Source organism: Hyperoodon ampullatus (genome assembly GCF_949752795.1).
Source record: "Hyperoodon ampullatus genome assembly, chromosome: 19".
In the NCBI taxonomy this organism is placed as follows: domain Eukaryota; kingdom Metazoa; phylum Chordata; class Mammalia; order Artiodactyla; family Ziphiidae; genus Hyperoodon; species Hyperoodon ampullatus.
Window position 1 is genome coordinate 17,081,296 of NC_136932.1, and position 17,161 is coordinate 17,098,456.

The 17,161-nt window shown below is 44.1% G+C and overlaps 1 protein-coding gene across 1 annotated transcript in view; it reads right to left on the bottom strand.

Annotated features, from left to right (window-relative positions):
• Window positions 1-17,161, bottom strand: part of TNRC6C (trinucleotide repeat containing adaptor 6C) — a gene marked incomplete at its 3' end in the record, with an annotated part of 123,088 nt that overhangs the window by 48,916 nt on the left and 57,011 nt on the right. The window contains exon 5 of the mRNA XM_079725340.1: window positions 6,230-6,556. Within this exon, the coding sequence (XP_079581466.1) occupies window positions 6,230-6,556 (327 nt within the window). The remainder of the gene's footprint in view (window positions 1-6,229; window positions 6,557-17,161) is intronic.

Here is a 17,161-nt window from a genome sequence, read left to right on the forward strand (position 1 = left end):
TCTTTCATTGTAATTAAAACTTCAAGAACACCAAAATGATATACGGATTTTTCCAAGATAATACCACTTTTGGGGGTGTTAATAGGGTCAAAATGAACATTAAATACATTAAAAACCAAAAAGTTAAGGCTAAATGGTAAAAATTACTCTATGTCGTGGTTCTACAATTTGATTTTCGGCCTTACTCCTTAGTGTTCCCAGTTCTGGTACATTAAAGAAAGCTCTTAGCCCCAGGAGCTTTCTTTACAGGGTCCTCTCTTCCTACAGTTTGGGGCCCCGTACAGAGCCTGTTCCTGTGTGACTCTAGTCACAGTGTTCTCCGATGACAGTTCCCTGAGACACTCACATTCTGCTGAACATGCATGTTCAACAGACCTACTGATGAGCTTACAAATACTGCACAGATGAACAAGACCTAGTCTCCCCTCAAAGAACTTTCTGTGCTGAGACAGGCATGATGCACAAAAGTGCCACTCTTTGCTCTAGTTTTTTATTTTCCCTCTTTCACTTTATCTTGTTTTCTCATTTTTTCCTTCTCAAAAAGTTTTAAAATGGGAATCAACTGTGTCCCTTGTACTTTAATATATAAAAAAAAATAGTTTGGGGACTTCCCTGGCAGTCCAGTGGTTAAGACTTGGAACTCTCAATGCAGAGGGTGCCGGTTTGATCCCTGGTTGGGGAACTAAGATACCATATCCTGCACAGCCAAAAAAAAAAAAAAACTTTGAACACATAAATGCATTTAAAAGCTGGAAAGGACTTGAAAACTAAAAAGCAGAAAGTTATGATTTTAATGCAATATTTATGATTTTCAAATATAGACTTAAGTTGATTTGAAAATACCACTCACCGTCTTCTTAGTGCAGTGGTAAAAACCAAACAACAGAAAACAAAGAGCAGAACCTATTTCCCGAAACACAAAGGAGTTAAACCTAAAGCCACTTCAGAAAAATTAGGCTTTCCCCACTCCCCACCATCCTTTCCCCACTTAGACTCCTTTAAAGTCTTCTGTGGGTATCTGAGGAGCACAGTTTGATTAGTTCTGCTCTGGGGAGTCCCTAAAGTCTGTCCTCTCTTGCCGCTCATCGACATCATCACCAACATCACCATCACATCAACAGCATTATCACACCCCCACCACCACCACCACCATCACCACCAGTAGCAGCAGCAATAACCCCCCACCACCACCACATATTCTGACACTAGAATTTATCCCCAAAATGAAAACGTGTTACATTTTTAAGGCTATTACTCTCTTTATGTTTAAAGCACACCATTCTTCTTGGGAGAATTTATGACTTCAAAAATATTTGAATAACATGATTTTCATAAACCAAAGTCTCTTGACTGTGCTATCAATTCAAAAATCCATCTTTTAGTTATAGTCTAAAAGACTCTATGAAAGAAATTTGTGAAATGACTGACTTCTGGGAACAGGCATTTTGAAATGAATGAAAGCTCTAAAATAAACCAAGACTGAATTCTCTTGTAGGTTATTCTCAACTCTCCAGTATAAGCCCAGGAACTGTTAAAGGCTAAAATGCATGCATCTGTTATGCAGCAAGTTTGAGAGAGTTTATAAATAAGTCTTCCTATCCCTAAGACATCACATATTTCATAGCACTTTGAAGTTCTAAGTATTTCCACACACATTAAATTAACTGAAACTTACAAATTACATCTGTTTTACAGATGGGGAAACAGAGGCTCAGAGGCCAGATTTGGAAAAGGTGTTATAACCAATAACCAGTAAGGACTGAACAGAATGCCTATCTTCAGGATAAAATTCTAGTGTTCCTTCCATTACAATATTCTATCACCAAATGTTAAATTCACTTTTTTCCTGCTGTTTGAATGGTTTACACGTTCTAAAAATAGGTATCTCTATAAAAATGTAAGTAACATAAACAGTCTTAAGTGATTAAAAAGGATCACACGATAGCATGGTTTAAAGAAAAAAGCTTTCTTCTTTTTTTAAATTCCAAAATGTTACCATGTAAAGATAAAAATTTCAAGAAAAAGTATTTAACAAAGAGCTTCCTAAAGCTACAGTAAGCGAACTTTTAATTAGGTATCAAATTAATCAGATAGGGAAGTGTGGACAAGATTTACTCAGAAGTGGCGGCATGTTTAATTATTGCTAACACTGACAAACAGTACGTAGTCCATTCTTTCTCACCGCAGTCCTTTTAACCGAAATGACAGAATAATAAATTATAAAGTCATTCCAAATGCCTTCCATAGTTGAAAACACATGAGTGCTATGCTTACTGATAAAACACAGTCCTCGGTTTCAAGGGGCGGGATCAACGTAACCACCGTTTTCAGCTTTGGAGAACCGAAGCCACCTCCCCCTCCACTGCCTTGAGTGTGCGTAAAAATCTTGTGGAGAAAGTGCTCTGAGTTCAGAATTCCGTCACTGGACAGACTTCGAGACGTCTCCTCCGTCAACTTCTATCAATGGAAGGAATTATGAAATGCAGAACCGAGTGAAAGGTTTACTGAAAACAATAATGAAAGTGTCCAAAAGAAAACGCTTATTGCCTTGTTTTTCTTCAAAACGGCAGGAAAACGAGGTTGCTTCCTCCGGGGTCAGACCCTGTGAGAAGCCCTGCCGAGCGGGGCGGCCGCGGGGGCGGCGGCGCGGGGCCCGGAGCAACTCCGCGCGCAGCGGCGGGGACGCCATCTTACGCGTCGTCTGCGCGCCCCTCGCGCCCCGTCCGAGGCCCGGGAGAAGCAGCTGCTGTCTGCTCCGTGTCGGCTCTGTTTCTGCGGCTCGGCGGGCCGCGGGGGCGAAAGTACCTGCGGAGAGGGGCCGCCCACCCCCTGGAGACGCTACCTTGCGCGCCTAACGCCCGGGCGCCCGCATCTAGGGCGGCGCGGGTTCTCAGCTCCACCCTGTCGCCGCGCGCCCCGGGCCGCCGGCTGTCGTCACCGGGAGGCTCCGTGCTGGCTGTGGCCCGGCGACCTGCAGGCGCCCGCGGGGCAGGAGCTGGCGTTGCCCTTCCCTTCCCGGGAGGGAGCCGATCACCCCCTCCAGCGGGAGGGGCGGGGGGAGGCATCCGCGGAGAGGACATGAAAGCTTTATCTAATTGCAGTTGACACTAAACCGATCTTCCTGCCTCTTAAAATTCGTCCAATTGTCACAACCATTTTCACTTCAGGACCCAGTTACAGCAGCACCAGAGCCACTTTTCCTCTGTTTTTTGAAAGTCTGCCAAAAGAGTAAGGGCGCGTTGTCCACTGGCTGCATGCAAATAAACCGCTGCCCTTTCCTACTCCTTTGTGTTCCGTTCCTTCCTCTTTCCCGCTTTTCCTGAACACCCACTAAACGTTCGGCATACCAACACTAGCTATAATTTTCTAAATGAGCCCCATATGTAAATTGGCACGTGTCCAACTTCTTACTTTCCTGCTTCTATCTACAAAAGATCTAAGTAGCAAACACTACCACGTATTAATCAAAGCCTCAGTTTATGAATGTACAAAGTAGCCACCAAAACAATACATTGTTCTGCCTTAAGGGCAGCGAGAAAGACTTTTTTCTTTTTTAAAAAAGATAAAAACTCTCAAGTGTTTCAAGCTGGAGTTATACTGCAGGTTGGCAAAAACATAGTCTGAATAGAAAATAACATTTTTCTGGAAGCTTAATAGGGTGAATCACTACACTTACACACGACTATATACACTTATCAGTTAAAATTTTTGCCAGTCGGCTAAATGACAAGGTCACACAGGGGTGGTGGGTCTGGAAAACGAATCGGACCTGTCTCTTGACCACGCTGCCACACTGCCTCCATGCCGGGGGACGCCCACCTAGGTCCCTGTGCTGATTCCACTAGGACACGGGATGGCGTCCCAGCAATGCTTTGCATTGACAAAATCAAGTGAGCTCTTTGGAAGCGGGTTTGAGTTGGAGATTCCAGGGAAAGGACCTTAGAAGTCTCATTTTAGGTGAGAAATGGAAGTACTGGCTGTGGCATAACCAGTGCCGGCTGCCAGGACTTCTTCAGTTCAGTTCCTTTCACTCTGCTCAACTAGTCACAGAGAGGAGGTTCAGACACTGTCCTTTTAGGATACAATACAGGTTACACAGTATACAGTGCGTGTGAGGCTGCATGTTGCAGACGAATGGAGCATCCTACAGCTTCAAGAGGAGCTTGAGGACAGAAATACTCAAGGGGCTTCACGGAGGGTGGGTGACTGTGATTTGCAGACAGAAAGGGGCAGGGCGATCAGGTGTGTGCATGTGCTGGGAAAGGCAACACTGAGTGTGCCCTATTTGTGAAGCCATACGGAAACAATCCCAATCAGAACGGAAAGCAGGACCTGGGGACAGAAGGAAACATGCTGGCTGGACAAGGCTGGGAAGGGCACTGAGCCAGGCAGAGAGACGAAGACTGCATTAGGAACTAGGAAACCAGCACAGGTTTCCGAGGGGACCTCTGAAGCTGTGATACCAGAGACTGCTGGTGAAGAGATGAAATTGCTGTAAAACAAAGACTTTTGCTTGGGAGCCAAAAAAATCAATCATTTCTTATTTTATTAATATAAATATATAGGTTGATTCCATTTCTCAAGATGTTTTTATGTATAAAATGATGATTTAGTCTTCAATGTATATATTTTAAGAAGTACAAACAACTAGGAATAACTTTCTGGAGAAGGATATTAAAATTACAGAGCCAAATATTTTATTAAAGAATATTACTTTCATATAAAATTTTACTGAATCAATTTCTTGATTACTTTCTACTTATCTAAGAAGATACCAGTAACATCTTGCACCTCTCGCATTTGGTGAGAACACTGATGCAAGACTGCCAACTAATCTTATAACAATGAGATAAGCCCAGAAAAAAGCAGGGCTGTTACACTTCTTTTTCAGTTTTTCTATATAAGCTTCTTAAATCAATACCCCAAGCTATACAGGTCTGACTATACAGTCTTCGTCTCTGTTAAGATTGGTCAGAGAACCATATTTCAGTGTGGAAAGTAACCATATGTTTGACTATAAACTGGTTGCAGTTAAGCAGATGGGATTGTATTCAGTGAATATATGTGATCATTTCTTTTCTTCCTAGCTTTTTGCTGAAAATCACTGACCTACATCCTCTCTACCAGGAATTTAGCAGATGAAAGTAAAGACTATTTGAAGAGACATGGCAAAGCTGTCTAAAAATATTTGTTCCAAATAAAACCACAAAGTCATGGTTTTGAGAAATTCTGCTATAAATACTTCTATGTCATGCTGGAATTATTCCCCATATAAAAAGGCAGCACATGAAGGAAAACAAGTATTAATATGAATTGTGACATGTTTCTTTTAAATTCTAATCTAACACAAGAAGCCTCCTTGACTCTCTAATTACAGACCTGAATTTCACTACCATCAGCAAATACGCTTTCCGTGCTAGAACCATTGCCAATTGTTAGTTAAATTACTTGAAACGTAAAGATTTAAGAAAATAAGAGATTCACGGCAGTCAAACACATGTACTTTGCTCTCTTCCAAAAATTTCCCTAAAACTCCAGTAAAGAAATTTTTAAAAGTGTAAATCCATGAGGTCAAGAAGATGGGAACAGGAGAGAGAGAAGATGAGAGATGCTGACATTCTGGAAGCTGGAAAGCAAATGAGCAAGTGGCGAGCTCTCCTGGGAGCCCAGAGAAAGTTATCGTTGAACTGCAGGCAAGGACACAACAAGCAGCAGGCGGCGCAGAGCCCCAGACACCGCAGGGGCCGAGCACGGGGAGACAGCAGGGAGGGTTGCCTCAGGATGCTTGAATAAGTTACTTAGGAACACCGCTCCCCATAAAATGCTATTACCTCCCTGCACAGAAAGTATGTGTGCAGTCATCGAGATATCCTAGTAACCTGAGGGAAAAGGGTTTTATTTTGAAGTGTTCACTGCAGGGTTCTAAAGCATCTGCCTTGACAGCTTTATATGTACTGACATAGACCTTTAGTTTCTGGTGAGCAACAAACTTAGCTGAAGTAGCTAATGCCATCTGAAAGTGTATGATGAACAATATAAATAAGTGGGGGAACTAGAAGTAAACCTTAAAATCTAACTGAAATGAATCAAGCTATCATCTAGCTAGCTAGCTTTACTAAGTGTATAGTAAACATGGATCAAAATATGTCCATTTCTATTTCTGGGCGGCAAGTTGAAAGTAGCAAACCAGTTCTCAGATAGAAAGAATGCCGGGTTCTGTGCGGTTTACCTGGCTGGGGCTTGCTGGGGTGCGGCTGTGCTCCGGCTCCAGGCAGCGGGGGAGGGCTCAGCCCTGCAGGCCCAGCACCCTGGGTGGGGCTCACGCTGGTCAGAGACCCCGTGGGCAGTGGCTGACCTCTCTTTAACAGCTGCTTCTGTTCTTGCTGGCGGAAGCGTGGAGGCACCTCGCGAGGCAGGTAACGGGATGCAGCTGGCTGCTGGCCGCCGGCAGACGCACGTTTGCCATTGCTGCTGCTGGAGAGAGTGCTGGTGGAAGTACTGGTACTGGTCCCGGCAGGTTGGGGCTGGCTTGAACAGGTCTTAGTAGGTTCTGGCACTAGAAGGAACAAAAGGAAAAGACCCCAACACTTTAGTATCACCTCCTTCAACCCAAACCAAAGAAAACAAAACCAAAAACTGAGAAAGAAATGACAATGGAGAGCTTTGGAGTCGAACTGCACGAAAGCCCAGAGTTCCAGGCTTGAGACCCAGTTGTCCTATAAATGAACCTCGATCCTGAGCTGTAGCTCTCGGCCAGTTTCCTCATCTATAAGACAGGTGATCACGCTTGGCTAGAGCAGCAGCTCTTCAGATTGAGCTGGAGTCAGGTTAAAGGCCTGATTCCTAGGCCCCACCCGGGGAACTCACTTGGTTGGAAGGGAGGGGAGACTGCAAATCTGCATTTCTGATAAGTTCCCAGGTGAGGGTGATGCCCCGGGGCCTGGGCCCACACTTTGAGAACCACCGCTCTCAGTCTGTGTTTCTCAAATTTAAGGGATCATTAGATGTCCATGAATTTATATATATATATATTTGTTTTAATTCTGAAGACAATGTAAAATATATATATATATATGCATTCTGGGTTATCTGAATAATTAAAGCATTTGTGGTGATGGTATCTATAGCACCACTACACTCCTCTCAGATTTATTGGAAAAGAATGCAGGTAGACTAATTTGCAAATGATGCGTTAAGTGAAAGCCAAAATGCTACCAGAGTGTGCTGCATAAACAAAGGGTTCACAGCAATGTAAACAGAAAAAAGGAGCAGGAGAGTTGAGTGACAGCCCTGCTAGTCAGCATGCCAAATGCAAAAGGTGATCTGAGTGGTGACCCTGAGTGAGGAAGGGAGCACAGGCCTGTCAAGTGCCAAAGAATCTGAGCCTCAAGTTCATTTCCATCTTGAATTTGAAACATTAACATCCACATTATATTATCCTGTTATTTGAAAAAAAATTTTTCGACTCAATTTATAAATGTCTTTGATTTCAGAGTTGAGTAAAAGCTATGTGCAAAACGAGTTATACCTAGTTCTCTGTATATCTTGTTTGTATAAGCAGCATTATAAAAACCTTTCCAGTCGACACTGTTTGCCTTTTATTATCCCTTGCGATCAGCCTGCATTTCTCACCTCCCGCAATGGGTTCTGCTGTCCACCCCGCGACCCCATTGTACACAGTCAGTATCCGCGAGGCCTCTGTCCACTGTTTTTCTGTCACCCTGCCTGGCAAACCCTCAATTCTGGATGAAGCCACTGTCACTGTCCACTCTCTCGACCCCGGACTCGGGCTGCTAAGTCTCTCAAGAAAACAGAGCCACGCAGTTTGGCATCACTATGAACTCCTGGGCCCTAACCTCAGGACACGCTCAGTGCTTCCTGACCAGCCTATGATTTCCTGGGTCTGCCTGGTTCCACTGCTGTCAATCATTCAAAGACCTTCCACTCTCCAGTGATAACGCCTTTATCTCCCATCCCCAGAAGATAAACTGGACCTTATTCTCCAAAGAAACAAAGACCAGCAGGCAAAACCAGGTTTCTGCTCCTACAATACACGTGACACTGTTGTCTGTCCCACACTTCTGTTATTCCTATACAAGGCTAGTATTATATTTCACCAATTCCAAGACTCACATTTCTTCACATGTTAAAATCACTTGCATCGGCATGTGTCTTACCATCGACGGCACATCCCTTCCTCAGTGGCACGTGAAATACTGGGGCATCTCACTGTCTATGGTGTCAGAGAGGCACCACAAGACGGCTCCCTCCACAGCTCTGGATCCTGTCTCAGGGACTTTGTGTGCCCTGGATCTTCAACTCATGACATTCTCCAGAGCAGATATAAAGGCTCAAAGTTGAAGACTGGGTCTTCGATTAATTCTTTGTTTTACAAATATTTGTATTTTTTCTTCCAGGGCTTAGTAGATGGACATCGCTGAGTGTACAAGAGAAGAGAAATCCAGCCACCGAGTTCGCGTGTGGAGTGGAGGAGAGCACATTTCCAATGATAACCAGGCCAGGATGTGGCCACCCTGCAACCAGGTCCTCCTGGTCAGCACTTAGACATGCCCATACCTCTGCTCTCTCCAGACAGCGGCGCTCCTGCTCTTCTCGACCCACACCCGCCTCCTGACTTGCCTCCTTCTCCCCTCCTCCATCACACTTCTGGTCCTGCTTCCTCACCTGCTGTGTGCCTCTCAGCCAGGTCCTCTCACCCTCCTCTCCCTCCTTGTCGCTGAAACCCTATGCTCCCCTGAGCTTCCTCTGCTTGCCCTCTCAGTCGTCTGTACTGGAGGTGACTGCTGTGGCTGTCCTGAGCCTCTCTTCCTGGGCCTCCACGACACTGGAAGTCCTTTCTCGCATTTCCTCTGACCTCTCCAGCCACTCTTTTCTGCTCCCCAATGACAGGCTGCTTCTTCTGCCTCTTTAAGGTTGTGCTGCAGACACTAATCCTGGGTCATCTAATCTATGCACAACGCTTCATTTATCAACCCTGTGGTCCTGGTCTGAGACCTGGTTGGCTATTAGATACCTACATCGAAGTCTTACGGGCACCTCAAAGTCAACGCGTCCCAAACACTCATCAGCTTTCTCGACTCATTCTTCTTCTGAGTCTTTCCGTTGTTCTCCTGGCAAATGGCTCCAAGTCAGAAACCCGGCTTCCATCCTTGATTACTCCCCCTATCTCCCCAAACCTACATCCAACCAACCACCAAACGTTGACATTTCTAGCTCCCAAATGTCTCCCCTAAGTAGCCCTCAAACTACTCCATCAATTTCCATTCCTTTTGCCATGACCAGAGCCTGTTTCTAATCCATCATCCACTGCGGCCAGCGTGATCTTTCTGAGATGCAGATCGCCTCCCTGGTTTAGAAGGCTTCGGGGATTCCTACGGCCCTTAGGATAAAGTCCAAGGTCCTAGCAGTTAGCTGTCCTAATGCCCAGTTTTGCAGCCCCCTCTAACTTCACGATGCTGAACTTCCTGCTTCTGGGCCATTGTGCCCCCTCTTCTGTCTAACCACCATGTATCATCAGTCCTAAAACAACATATTTCCGCATTTCAACATCTCTCAAACTGAGATGCATCTTATAATTGATGTTGTATGTATCAGTTTAAAAGGCAATGCTTTTTTTCTAAGTGGTGCATAAAATAACGCATAAAACAATTGATCATATCTCAGATTCAATAGAACATGGTAATTCCTAGTCATTCTTTAAATATCAAATTAAATGTCACTTCCCCTCAGAACCTTCCCTGACTCTCCTAGGCCAGTTTGGGTGTTTCCCAATGCATTCAACATTGTATGTTGCTTAGATGAACATCCATTACATCTTTTTTTTTTTTTTTAAAGAAAGTGATAAAACCTATTATAGGTTGATTTTTAACGCTTCTTTTTTCTTTTTTTTAAAAAATTTTTGGCCACGTTGTACAGCATGTGGGATCCTAGTTCCCTGACCAGGGATCTAACCCACACTCCCTGCAGTGGAAGCACAGCATCTTAACCACTGGACCGCCAGGGAAGTCCCTATAGGTTGATTTTTAAATGTACAGGGGCCTTCAAATATATTTTTTCCTGATATTGGCCTTTAGCTAATTAAAGTAGCAGAAGTTTCTAAATATTTACCTAAATGAGTGGAAAACTTATGTCCACACACAAAAACCTCTACAGGAATGTTTACAGCAGTTTTATTCATAATTGCCCCAAACTGGAAGCAACCAAGATGTCCTTCTATACGTGAGTGGATAAACAGACCATGGTACATCCATACAAGGGAATATTAGTGTTAAAAAGAAATGAGTTATCAATCCATAAAAAGAAATGGAGGAACATTAAATGCATTTTATTAGGTAAAAACCAGTTTGGAAAGGCTACATGCTCTACGATTCCTATAATATAACATTCTGGAAAAGGCAGAACTACAGAGACCATAGGCACTCAGTGGTTGAGAGGGGCTTGCGGGAGAGGGAGGGAGGGAGGGAGGGATGAGCAGGCAGAGCACAGGAGCCTTTTAGGGCGGTGACACTGTGATACTGTGAGATTGGATACACAACATTAGGCATTTGTCAAAACCCATCAACTGTGCAACACAAAGAGTGAAGGCCCAGGTAAACTTTGGACTTCAGTTAATAATAATGTATCAAGGGCTTCCCTGGTGGCGCAGTGGTTGAGAGTCCGCCTGCCGATGCGGGGGACACGGGTTCGTGACCCAGTCCGGGAAGATCCCACATGCTGCGGAGCAGCTGGGCCCGTGAGCCATGGCCGCTGAGCCTGTGCTTCCGGAGCCTGTTGCTCCGCAATGGGAGAGGCCGCAACAGTGAGAGGCCTGCGTATACTGGTTCATCAATTGTAACAAATGCACCACACCAAGGCAAGATATTAATAATAGGAGACACCGAGGGTGGGTTGGGGGTGGAGAGATGGAATATATGGGAACTCTTTATTTTCTGCCCAGTCTTTCTGTAAACCTAAAACTGCTCTAAAAAATAAAGTCTATTAACTGAAAAGACAAAAAACGAAAAGCAGAGAAGCAAATTTGATGTTTCTTTCACTTTCCATTAGGACTTTGCAAACGAAATTGAGAGCAGAGTAGAGGTACATTTGTCTGGGAAACTTAGAACCACTAAATTTATTTAAAAACATGTAATCAGCATATCAATTCACTTAACTGCACATTTTAATGTATCTGGCCCAAAGGTTTTATTCTAGACCTTGCAGTTGCTTCTTAGGAAGCTCAGAGTCTGAATGCAATTGGTTCTTTCCTTTTACTACAAAATTCAAAAGAAGCAGAAGTAGAAAAGGAGGAAGAGGAGGAGAGGGAGGAAGGAAGGAAGAGAACCATTAGCACGTACAGAGAGCTCTGCCTGCCCTTGTTACAAAACCCTGTTTCTCTTTTGTAGTAACCGACATCTGGCTGGCCAGCTACTACCAGGCAAGGCGCTTCCACCCGTCATCCTGCCTGTTCAAAGGCTGGAAACGAAGAAAACCTACCTGAACTCAAAACCTGGAAGAAACAACTGGCAAGGACTCGGAAGCAAAGAACCCACACTGAGCCTAAGAAATCACCCTGTCCTACCCTCATCCACACAGATCCCCTCGGCCCAAGTCTGCTAACCAAGATGACAGCTGCAGTCAGGGCTGGTCTTCCATGACACTGCTGTTATCTTTTCAAAAGTATCAAAGGACAAATTCAGGGCTATTTTTCTTCAAAACCTTTAGAGGAAAAGGAATTCATGATACAGAAATGAAGAAATAAATGAAATGTTATCAGTTACTAGTTTTGAATCTAAACAACCAGTTCTAAGTTATTTGATATGAAATACTCAATTTTTCTTGTGTTATCTGCCTGATGTATTATGTGTAGTCCTTTTTATATCTAAGATAGCTTCTTTTTTTAAAATTTTATTTTATTTTAATGCAGCACGTTCTTATTAGTTATCTATTTTATACATATTATGTGTATATATGTCAATCCCAATCTCCCAATTCATCCCACCACCACCAGCACCCCACCCCGCTTTCCCCCCTTGGTTTCCATACGTTTGTTTTCTACATCGGTCTCTATAAGATAGCCTCATTCTAAGAGTGAAAGTACTCTAGGCCAATCTTCCCTTTCCGCGTGAATAACTGCTGATTAGGGCAGGAGCCAGCAGGTGAACTAAATGTTTCTTACATTTTTAAAAGGCAGGGAAAAAAACAATGAAGAATATGTCACAGAGACCATATATATATGGCTTACAAAGTCTAAAATACTTACTATCTGGCCCTTCACAGGAAAAGTATGACCAGCTCCTGGTGTAGGGACTAGAAACTTCTTGTACTATTAGATTAAGCATCAGACATATAAATCTCTTAGGGGAAAAATCCAAGTAATGTATGCCAAAGTCTTGTGTGGGCATTGTTTTGTTTTAATAAATAAATAAGTATAACTAACTAATTAGTTTCATGTCTCCTCTCCAATTGTGAGGCTCACCCTCTTTATGATTACTGAACGAAGGGTAATATGATGCTATTACTCAAGAAAACAAAGGGAACACTTTAAGTTGAAGAGATTATTTGATCACTCTCTTCGAAATCCAGGTGCTTTTAATATAGCCTAGCAATGAGCTGCGAGAACAGAACGCACTTTCTGTTACACTGTCAACACAGACTGGATGCGCTGCTCACCTCTTCTTCTTCCTATCTGCTCTGCTGGCCCTCTGACCAGAAGCAAGAAGCAGACTTCGAATCTTTGGCCTCATACTTCTGCCCTGGACTCTCTGGAGAGGTCATCCAGGTTCACAATTATGACTATCGTCTCTAGGCTGACACCCAAATACTGTCTGTTCTATATTGCCCCCAGCTCTAGTTCAGCCTTGATCTTCAGTTGTGTACTGGACGGTGATGCTTGGAAGCTGTCACCCTTCAAACTGAAAGTACCCAAAGGCCAAACAGGATTTCCTGGTCTGAGCCCAGGATGGTGCTGATTGTTGTAGGAAGGCACTGAAGCATAAGGTGTTTCTCACCTAAGTGAACCAACAATCAACAGGGGAAATAAAAGTTACAAGACAGAAGCATGTGGTATAGACTGGAAGTTGGTCACTTAGAGGAAAGATAACCATGTACTGCCCAACATGGTAGCCACTAACCACATATGGCTACTGAGCACTTGATGTCTGAACTGAGATGTGCTGTAAGTACATACACACGGCATTTCAAAGTTAGTACACAAAAATCTCATTAATTTTTATATTGATGTTGTAGTGAAATGATAAAATTTTGAATATATTGAATTAAAAATATTAAAAGTAATCTCACCTGTTTCTTTTTAGTTTTAAAATGTTGCTACTAGAATATTTAAAGTTCCTTATGTGGCTCCCATCTGTGGCCTGAATTCTATTTCTATTGAATAGCACTGGTCTAGAAACAGCACTGTCTTCTTGAAGGAGTTAAAGTTTGAGTTGGCTTCTCAGAAATATGTTAAATTTAAATAACTATCTGTTTTCATAAAGGACCATCAGTCGTGGCAGATCACAAGCCTTTTCGGGTGAGAGATTCCCCCTTACAACTCTGTACCAACTGAAGTACTAGCACCTTATCTCACAAACAGAAAAATGTCACTAGATATTTGCAAAGTAGCAAGCAAGACCAAGGGCCCAGAGTACAGAGCAAGCACAGTATTCCCAATTTACCCACACACTCACTCTCATGGTTGTATTTCTAGCTGCCTGAGATACTAGTGTCATGGCTGGTGGTCTGGGGGGGTGGTCACCCTGGATGTTGAGGAAAAGGAAGAGAAGCGTCACTCAGCAGAGGGACGAGGGAGAGGGAACCAAGAATTCTGACTCTGCCAAGCTGCACCTCTGGCCTCTTTTACATGAGATAGTGATAAACCTTCTTTAAGCTAGTATTTTTCAGATCTTTGAAACTAGCAGGCAACTAACAATCTCAACTGAGAAACAGAGAATCTTAAAATCTGGATCTATTCTTAAAATACAGATAAATCAAATGGTCAGTTTTGACTATCCATACTCTCTTCAGATCCAAATTTCTTAATCTATCGCTGCCCAAAGAACTAGGCTAGGGTATCAAAGCAATTCTGACATTCCTCTTCTCAAACAGACCCGGATCTAAGGTGATACCTCAATGACAGTCTTACAAACCAGCCGACCTGACACATCACTATTTTCACACAGTAAGGCAATGGGAATTTTAGCTTGATTCATATGGATCGTCAACAAATGATTTGTTTTATTTAGAAGAAATTAGAATAGCAGCCAGTGAATAACTACATAGCTAATAAAGAACTTCCAGCAAGCTGGACACTTTGGTTCCTTTCTTTAATAAACCTTTACTTTTTTCTTTTAAATGAGAGCGACACCTGCTGGCGAAAAGGTAAGATGTTAAATCCTTATATAAGAAAGCAAGTCCTTTCAACAATTTTCTTTCCAAGAAACAATTTTCTGCTTTCAGTTAAAAATTTCAGGGGACATTGTCACACCAGGGTCCAAACAGTTTATAAATTCCTACCATTGCTTTTCCAAAACAACAGGCCACAGTATGGGCAGGAAATTTAGACTGTCCCTGCAGGTCTCTGGGTGACTTCAGGAAGGATCTCCTTTCAAACTTTTGTACTACACCTTGCCATCTCTAGGAGACCAAGACAGAAGGCTGACCCAGCCTCCTTAACTTTTATTCTACTCTGGACCACCCCGTTCTCTCTTCTGCTTCTCTAGCCATTTTACGTGGCCCAAGCCCCCAAACTGCCATCTGGACGCCCCCCCACCCCCCAGACCCCCTGGCCTTCCTTCCACTATGCTATCCACACCTCTGTACCATCCCAACCTTCAGTCTGGTTTCCAGACTGCCTGAAACTGCAGGCTCAGAAAGCGACGAGCTCTGTACCCACTTATGCTATTCCAAGCCCTTACTGTTGCCAATGTTCCTCTTATAATCTCACGTGGTCTGCCCAAAGTCCCTTATAGTAACTGTTTCAAACTTTCCCTACCTCTTCCAAATCCTGATACCCACCCGCTTCTCTCAGTCTCTGGCTGGGACTCTAGGTTCCTGAGATCGATGCTACTCACTCACTCACACACACGAAGCCTTTCTACAGCCCAGCTCCAGGTGCTGGGACCTTCCAGTGAACAAAAAAGGCAGACTCCCACCTCCTCACCCCCTCCGCTCACATCTCAGCAGGGGAAAACGACAATGAACATGATGCATTTAAGATAAGTAGTCATCAGAAGGTGCTAAGTGCTGTGAAAAAAACGAGGAAAGCTGGGCAGGGTAACTAAGGGCTCAAGCTGACTTCTCTCATGTTATCTGCCTATCATTTTCACACCCAACATGTGTCAGTATCCTCATTTATCCTCTCTTTATTTACTTATTTAGGAAATATATAATGAGTGCCTATTTTGTGCCAGGCATTGGGTGTGTTGAGGAAAATAAATAGATACGGTTCCCGTCCTTGTAGTTTATAGTCTAGTAAGAGATACTATCTTAAAAATGATTCCACAAATATACAATTACAAGTTGCCACAAGCACGATAAAAGTGATAGGATAAAAGAACCTAGCTTAGGTTAGGAACTCAGAGGAAGCTCCTCTGAGGAAGTGACAGCTAAGCTGGGCCTGGAAAACTGCTGGCTGGGTGGAGCGTGTCTGCGAGCTCACTCCCACCAGCTGGGACAGGGCATGGGAGGGTCTTGAAATGGGAAAGGACTTCCTTGCTTTCAAGGTCTGAAACAAGGCTGGTGTGGCTGGAGCTTAGTGCCCAAGGGAAGAGCTGCTGGACACAAGGCTGGAGAGGCAGGCGGGGACTGTGTAAAGATTCTGGATCCCATCACTTGGCTGACAGCTGGAAGAGCACTTGGGGCAGCCTGCGGAGGGCGACGCCGTGGTGCTCCTGTCCCGGCTGCAGCACACTGACAAGCCTGGAGCCTCCGGTTTCGGGTAGAAGTTCTCTGGGGACAGGCTCCTCTGATTACAAACTCACAGAGAGTCCGGGATGTTGTGACCTTCACTGGCTGTTTAAACTCAACAAGCAGGTGACCTTGATCAAGAACCTGTCTGTGCAGGCTCCAGAGCCAGGGGGTCCCGCCCGACAGCACCTTCCCGGCAGCCATGGCCCAGAGCAGCAGCACCCTCATTGTCTTGTTCTATAAACTTGGGAGGTTTGGTTCCTGCTATGAGGTACCTTGTGCTCTTATCAGAAACTTAACAGAGCGGGGGAGGGTGGGGTGCCCAGTGTGTTGAGGTGTTTCCATCTTATTACCCAAGTCATACTACAAGACATTCTTTGTGAAAAAAAAATTTATTTGGAAATATTTAAGATGTACAAAAAGGCATAAAGACCAAATACTCAACAAACCTCCATGGACCCAATCTCCAGCTTAAGAAAGAAAATGTCCCCAATTCCACCAAAGGCTCTTCTCTCCCCCTCCCTGGCTTCATACTCCACCTCCCCCCAGGAGACTGTGGCCATGTGCATTTGCGGTTTATCATTCCCATGTGCTTCTTCTCTTCAGATGCAGTGTCGTGGCTATGGGCATAGACTCATCTATTTAAATCTCAGCTCTGCCACTTACTGGCTGGTGACCCTGGGTAAGTCACTTAACTCTCTGTCCCTCAGTGGTGCCACTTGTAAAAATGTAGGTAAGTGGAGGATGAAGTGAGGGTAACAATACCTCACCGAGAGGGTTCTTTGAGGAGTGAACATTAATATATGTAAAGAGTCGTTTAGAATAGTGTCGGGCACATAGTGAGTGCATGATAAGTGTTTATGTTACAGAAAAAATTCAGTGACACTTGTTGAAGATGGTAAAGCAGAGTTGATACAGGACCGTCACAACAGAACCACTGTAATGGGATTTTACAGTGTGGGAGAGAGACTGGGCTCAGCTCGGAATATAGCACGGGCAAGTGGGAACTGAGAGCTAAGGAGCAGGGGGTGAGGGTGTCAGTGGATGGAAAATACTAAGAGGAAACATCAGGGGTGAGGGGGTGTTCTGGCTAAACCAACCTAACAGGATTCTTGCTGCAGGCCGGCAGGGTGGGGGTGGTCGTCAGACATCACCTGGGCGATGGTGGAGGAGGAAGGAACCTGGTTAAAGCGACCCAGCGGGGCTCTTGCTAAAACTAGATTTTTACAGGGAGGTGCAGAGATGGGCCTAAGAGAAG